The sequence below is a fragment of the Dioscorea cayenensis genome, chromosome 9 (genome assembly GCF_009730915.1).
Source record: "Dioscorea cayenensis subsp. rotundata cultivar TDr96_F1 chromosome 9, TDr96_F1_v2_PseudoChromosome.rev07_lg8_w22 25.fasta, whole genome shotgun sequence".
NCBI classification, from domain to species: Eukaryota; Viridiplantae; Streptophyta; class Magnoliopsida; order Dioscoreales; family Dioscoreaceae; genus Dioscorea; species Dioscorea cayenensis.
Window position 1 is genome coordinate 29544069 of NC_052479.1, and position 7639 is coordinate 29551707.

At 34.6% G+C, this 7639-nt stretch overlaps 1 protein-coding gene across 1 annotated transcript; it reads left to right on the forward strand.

Annotated features, from left to right (window-relative positions):
* Positions 1 to 7639, forward strand: LOC120268657 (probable disease resistance protein At4g27220). Its single transcript, XM_039275963.1, has 3 exons — positions 1 to 61; positions 146 to 375; positions 5798 to 7639. Exons 1-3 carry the CDS (start codon positions 1 to 3, stop codon positions 7637 to 7639), a joined length of 2133 nt encoding a protein of 710 aa, XP_039131897.1.

Genomic DNA, 7639 nt, shown 5'->3' on the forward strand with positions numbered 1-7639 from the left:
ATGAGTTACAAGAAGTTGGATGAAGATCTTGATGATGCTAAAGAATATGTGGATCCTGAAGGTTTGTAGGAGGATGGGTTACAAGAAGCTGGAAATCTTGAGGAACATGTGACCAATAAAAGTGTGTAGGAGGATGATTTGCAAGAAGCTGAGGGAGATGGAGAAATAAATATGGGACAAGGAAGTGATGCAAAGAGTGATATTCATGATTATGAATATAGTCTTAATAGTGAAGGGGATGAAGGGGATGAAGGTGATGAAGGTGATGAAGGTGATCTTATTGCTAATCAAGAATCTGCTGCCCATGTGAATGTTGGTCAAGAGGTAGATGATGATGAGCAGGAGGTCCACGAAGAACACGAGGATACGATTAGGGTGAAAAAAAGAAAAAAAACTAGGTCACAAGACTGTAGCGTATTTACTGTAGTAGATTACCATAGATAGAGTAATGTAGCAGATTACTGTAGCTGGAGCACCATAGTAAGTTATGTAGCAGCTAATGCAGCACCTGGAGGATTTTCGGGACAGAGAGTTTGGCCTAGCTCTTGCAGCCTCCATACGGGTTGCATGAAGGCCGTATGAGCCCTGTCAAGCTACAATTCATCCAAGTTTTGAGCCCAATTTGTGCCCTATACGGCCCACCCGTATACCCTGGGGATATAAAAGCACACTTTTAGGGCAAGAAAAGGGGAGTCTTTAGCTACCACTTGGAGAGGGGAAAAAGAAGAACGAAGAAATCTCTTTGAGGCGACATTCTAGGGCAAGAGAAGGAGGTAGGAGCTTCATCATCAAGGGATTTTATTTATGCTTTTATTTACTTTGTTGTTCTTAATTGTATGATGGCACATTAGACCCCAAGGCCACCGGGTGTTGGTGAACCTTGGTTGGGGGGTTGTCATCATGTATATTGGATGATCTTTATTTAATTGCAATGCTTGGGTTGATTTATGATTTAGTTCATTGTTCTTCATGCCAAGAACTACTCAATGAAGAGATCCGTAGTTCTTTCTTGAGTTATACACGTATATGTGACCTACTCACGTGTATTAGATCATTAATGAACTAAAAGGGGTTTGTTTGCATCGATATACTGGGAAATTGGATGTCGGTAGCCCTCCGATCTGTAAGGGTAAACTTAGGTTAAGTGTGCCCTTATCTTGGGATCTTCTTGTACTTAATGCAATCATAGGGGTATTGGTTAGGAAGAAATTTCAATCAACATTTGTATGTGATTAAGGTTCAATCGCCGAGAATTTGGGGTTGATCTAATCTAAAGATCCTTCAGTCAAAATCACCCTCGCTATCTTTTGTTATTCATCCATGTGTCATGATGACCCCTCAAGGGGATCCGCATCCATAGGCCTTTTGCATTTTACTGTAGCTATTTGCAATCTTTTGCTTTGTTCTTTAATTCGTATAGTCGTATCATATTTACTTTCTTGCATTTAGGAGAGTAAACTCTCTTGTTTAAGATATTAGGCTAGATAGTAGGCGATGAAGGAGTAATAGTAAATCCTTAGCACCGAGGAATACGATCCTCGTGTCTTTACATGAGATATTATTTGACGATCTCGTACACTTGCGGGGAGCACATCACTGTTCCACATCCATACTTACCAAATACTATTTCTTAATTCGTCATATTTTTTTGTGTAAATTATGTCTAATTCTCATGCACACAGGTGCTTAATGTATCTCTATATTATCATAATCAATAAGCTTTTGTCAATTTCTATGAAACATATAAAAATTCAAGCAGAGTTTCAGATTCTAAACGAATTTTAAAAAAAAATAATAACAATAGTAATAAATTAAAATGATGAATTTAGATATGAAAATTGTGTTTATTTAACTGTGGACTTGTTTATCTAATCACAAGTTGCTAAATTAATAACGATTATCCTTACATTACTTTTTAAGTTCGAACATATTTTTGATGTTATTATCATTGAACATGAATAATTTTACTAAATAAACTGAATTTGAATTCAATATGAAGTGTAGCTTTCACCCAGTTTCATTGAATCAAACATTTTTTTTGTTAAAATTCGAGTAGTTCACAATTACTACTTGTTTGTCACACTGATAATATACAATTGCAAAACAACATAATTTTTTTAAAAGAAAGACTTTTGATACCAATAGACTAATTTCTAAAATATCAATATGCCAAATAATAAGTTTTTATAAATATTAAAAAAATTATTATTTTAGATTATATCTACTAATTTATTAAAAATAAATGCAAATCAAAACTGAAAGGGGGAGAGAAGAATGAATGAGTGGGGTTTCAAGAATTTTGCCAAGGTCTTCCTGGGACCTACTAATAAATAAATAAATATTAAAAAAAAAGTCGTCCTGGGCCTACCAATAAATAAATAAATATTAAAAAAAAGTCGTCCTGGGCCTACCAATAAATAAATAAATATTAAAAAAACAAAGTCTACCTGGGCCTACCAATAAATAAATAAATATTAAAAAAATAAAGACTTCCTGGGCCTACCAATAAATAAATAAATAAATAAATAAATAATAAGTATGCGTTCTACCCAAAGACGTCCCAAATCATAGGCTTCTGAGCATGTTTCATCTCAAATTCTCTGGGTTCTCTTTTTCTAGGCAAGTTTATATCTATCTCACTTTTAATTAAGTCCATCAAGCATAATTTTTTCTTGTGATTAATATTTTCTTTATTTATCTTCATACATTTTCAGTTTTTTGCAAGTTCTTCCTCAAACAGTCTATCCGTGAATTTCTTTTTAGGGCTGAGATCAGATGTAATGGTCACATAGATATATGAGCTTTCAAGGCAAGGTGCAGCATAGATAATTTTGCTTATCTTACCATTTTATTGGTTCAAGAAGTTCATTACTCTGACGGCAAAAGCTTCACCTTTAAAGATATAAAATCAGCCTACACAAAATGGTAAGATGACCGGTTTAATGCTGTATACCAGCCAAAATTTATTAAAAATTGAGTTTATCTGGTTGGTAACTTGTCATGTTCTTCTTTATGTTTCTGTTTCAGGAACGGTTCCTTTTCCCCATCTATTTTAATTAATACGTGCTCTATCTTAAAAGCTCTTTTCGATTTTCATGACTTATGCTGCTTCATTTTTTCATATGCTTGCAGTCTAAAATGGTCTAAGTCCTATTTTATGGTAGAATTTTCTTTAGAACATTCATAAAGCTTGTAAGATAGAAAAGTTATACTCTAACACTAAAGTTAGCAGGACATGCAAAAAAGGTTTTTCTTCTTTATTATGGCATCCAAGAAAGCTAAAAGTCTACGCTTTACTTGATGAAAAGAAAAATGAAAATGTGCTGGTAGTTAATTTCCAAGTATACAAAACTCATTTTTTTTCTCCACAATTCATTCTGGACGACGTTAAAAATCTCTGGTATGTGATACCGAATTCTTCAGTTTAAATCTTTCTTTCTTTTGTTCCTTTGAGCATTCATAATTTCTTATACTTATTATAAGCTTTCCTGTCAAGAAAAAGATATTTAGGAAATTTTATTGTTCTGAGGATAATTCTCATGGTTATTTTCATTCCCTTTTCTTTTCAAACGGTTGAATCCATGAACCTGTTTTCATGGCTGAAAATCAGATGGTTTGGGTTATATGAGCTTCCGAGGCAAAATCTGGGAGAGGGTAAGAAAAGTCACACAGTACTAGTCACATTGTGCGTTAAGTTTGCTTGTCGAATCACTTCATTGTTTGGAGTATATGTAACTTCTCTACATTGTAACATGCTTCCTTCACAATTGAAAAACTTGCAACTGAAAAAGAAAAAAAAGGGGTAGAACAGCATGTAGTAAAATATGCCCTTTCAAGGCCATGTAAAGTCTCAACTTGTAAGACTGGCTTCAAGGAACCTTTTTATATACATATAGCAGAAATTTAAATGGAGAAATCTGATCTTCAACTCACATGCGCCTTACCACATTAATTTTTAGTTAGATAGCTCCAGATTAAACTGTTTTTAAGTTGAATTTTCTTATTTGTCGTAATGGTTTACTCGTGTAGCACTACACCATAATAGGTCTTTAGCAGCGTTTTTTTTTTATATTTAGCGGCGTTTTTAAACGCCGCTAAATATCATAACGGCAATTTCACAAAGCGCCGGGAAAAATGCCGCCAAAGATAGTGTTGGCAATGTTTCAGCAATTAGCGGCGTTGTTCTTCAAACGCCGCTAAATTAGCGGCGTTTTTCTATTCTGTTTAGCGTCGTTTTATAACTTAAAAAATAATTAATTTACCAATTACGTTAGCGGCGTTTTATCTAGAAACGCCGCTAAATTAGCGGCGTTTATATGTTCTTTAGCGGTGTTTTTAAAAAATAATTTAAAAAATTAATGTAAATTTTTTTAACCTGATTTTTTTTAAAAAAATAAATCAACTACTCTAATTATTATTATTATTATTATTATTATTATTATTATTATTATTACTTCTTTTTTTAGAATAATAATAATAATAATAATTATTATTATTATTGTTTTCTCTTTTTCCTCTTTTCTTTTCTCTCTTTTTTCTGGTTCCTCCTCCTACTCCTTCTAGCTTCTTTTTCTTCTTCTTCTAGTTTTTTCTTCTTCTTCACATCTTGTTTCTTCATCATCATCATCATCATCATCATCATCATCTTCTTCTTCTTCTTGTTCTTAACCCGTCGTCATCATCGCCATCACATACTTCATCTTCTTCTTCTTCTTAACCCGTCGTCATCATCGCCATCACATACTTCATCTTCATCTTCTTCACCATCATCTTGGTATCTTTTTTACAATTTTTTCCAATATCAAAGGGTATTTATAGAAAATAAAAACTGATGGTATTTAGCGGCGTTTTTCTTAAACGCCGCTAAATAAAAATTTTAAAATTAATGGTGCTAAATTCAAATTTTCTCAAAAAAGATGGCGCAAATTTTGAATTTTCCAAAAAATAAATTTTAGCGGCGTTTTTATGCATAAATGCCGCTAAAGTTTAATTTTGCAAATTTTAAATTAAAAAATATTTATATTTTCACGGCTTTTTTTGGGATAAACGGCGCAAAAATTTTAATTTTATAAATTTTCAAATAATTTTTTATCATTTTGCGGTGTTTTAAGAAAAAACGCCGCTAAATCTAATTTTTTTTACTTTCAAATTTAATAATATCATAAATTTGGCGGTGTTTTTTGTCATAAATGCCGCTAAAGTATAATACTTTCATGGTGTTTTATAAAAAAACGCCGCTAAATATAAATTTTATTAGTTTCAAATTTAATGATATCAAGAATTTAGTGGCATTTTTTTTGTAAAAAAACGCCGCTAATGACATTACTTTAGTTGCGGTTTTTTGAAAAACGCCGCTAAATATAAAGTTTGTGCTTACGAATTTAGCGGCGTTTTTGATTAAAACGCCCCGAAATTACAATACTTTGTGGCACTTCTAGAAAAACGCCGGTAAATTATTTTTTTAGTGGTGTTTATGGAAAAACGCCATAAAATTGTTAAATATAGCGGCGTTTGTAAAAAAACGCCGCCAAATAAATGCCACTAAAAATCCATTATGGTGTAGTGTAAGATTTATAATGTTGAAATGGACTTGCACCTTCATTCATGTTTGGTTCTTGTTATATTTCTTATTTGGTAGCCAGATAGCTGTTCTTCATACTAATTTTTTTATTTTTAATTTTGCCTGTTGGTCATTTTTTCTGATGAAAGTTTGATTGTCCCAGCTAATGAAAGCCGTACAAGCTCCTCGATATATAGAATGGAGATTCTAAGAGAGCTGTTATCATGTGCTTGCCAGATTGCATGGCAACAAATTTGCCAACAATTGAACTATATCAGAGAACATGAAGAAAATGATCAAACTATGCGGAGAGAATTAGACTTTTTGAGGAGCCAAGAAAAAGACGTTAGTGCCAAACTGAATGCAGGCAACGTGCGGCATGGAAAGAGACCAAGAGAGGAGGTAACAAATTGGTTGAAAAACTTGGAGGAGATAGAAAGTGATGTGAACAGCTTAGGCACTGGTGATGCACAATTTTGGTCATATTACTACTCCCGTTTGAAGAGAAGCAAGAAGACAGTGGAAATACTCCGTGAAGTCAAAGATCTTCAAGAGAAAGGAAAGCCATTTGCTCAAGAGGAAAATTTATTTATTGATTCACTACCCGAAGCTTCCTCCAGTTTACCTGCAGCAACCTTACATGGCACTTCAGCTGAAAAGAAGAAAGAAGAGATTTTGCAATGCATCATGAATCCTGAGGGTGGTAAAATTGGTGTGTATGGTATGGGCGGCGTTGGCAAGACAACAATTGTGACACAGATTTACAATGAGTTACGCAAAAAGAAAGTTTTTGAAATCATCATTTGGGTGACTGTTTCAAGTTCTTTCAATGAGAAGGAGCTACAAAATAAAATTGCAGAAGGGTTACATTGTCAACTCTCTTCATCCGCAGATTTAATGAGTAGAGCACAGGTATTACATGAAGCTTTTAGAAGGAGGAGGAACTTTGTCATCATCTTAGATGATATTTGGAAAAGAGTTTCTCTACAAAATGTGGGTATTCCTGAGCCTAATGGAAGTAATGGGTCCAAAGTTGTGTGGACCACTCGTTCCATGAACGTTTGTAATAGCATGGAGAGCGAAAAAGAAATTAAAGTAGAGGGCCTTACTGATGAAGAAGCTTGGAGTTTGTTCAAGGATAAAGTTGGTGCTGAAGATGTTATTATGTCGACTGATATACAACCAATTGCAAAGCAGGTAGCAAAGGAATGTGGAAGGCTGCCACTGGCCCTGATCACTGTTGGTCGTTCTTTGAGGAAAGCAAATCAACCGTCAGTCTGGAGGAATGCATTACATCAACTCAAGACATCAAGAGCAGATCAGATACATGGCATGGGCGAAGAAGTGTTTGGGAGTCTTAAATTCAGTTACGACTGCTTAAGCAATGACAAGATTCGTGCATGTTTCTTGTTTTGTGCTCTATTTCCCGAGGATGTGCAAATATCTGTTTATGAGCTGATTGAATACTGGATGGCTGAAGGATTGATTGATGAAGAGGGAAGTATACAGACTGAGAAAGACAAAGGGCATGCTTATCTCAAGGAACTCAAAGATGCATGCATGATAGAGAGTGTTGAGGATGATGATAAGTATGTGAGGATGCATGACTTGATCCGGGATCTAGCAATTAACATCACAAATGACAACCCTGAACAGCCTCTCTTGATGGTAAAAGCTGGGTTAGGCTTGACGGAATCACCTAAGGAGGAGGAATGGGTTAAAAGTCTACAGAGAGTCTCATTGATGAGAAATGATATCAAGGCATTTAGAGGCCAACCAAATTGTCCCCGACTATCTACTTTGCTGCTACGTCATGATATCACGAGGAACTCTGAGATCACCTTCTCTGACACATTCTTCAAGCATATGCACAACCTTAAAGTTCTTGACCTCTCTAACACTAGAATAAAAGCACTTCCAGATTCAATTTCTGTCTTGGTGAACCTTCATGCGCTAATTTTGACAAGGTGCAGTCAGCTCGAGTGTTTGCCTTCACTAGCTAAGCTCCAGAAACTAAGACTGTTAAAACTTGCACAGCTATTTTCCTTGAAAGAATTACCCCATGGGCTCAAAAATTAG

Coding starts and splice junctions, on each gene's coding strand:
- LOC120268657 (XM_039275963.1), top strand. CDS start 1: ATGAGTTACAAGAAGTTGGATGAAGATCTTGATGATGCTAAAGAATAT. Junction 62..145: donor AGAATATGTGGATCCTGAAG/GTTTGTAGGAGG, acceptor ATGATTTGCAAG/AAGCTGAGGGAGATGGAGAA. Junction 376..5,797: donor AACACGAGGATACGATTAGG/GTGAAAAAAAGA, acceptor TGTGCTTGCCAG/ATTGCATGGCAACAAATTTG.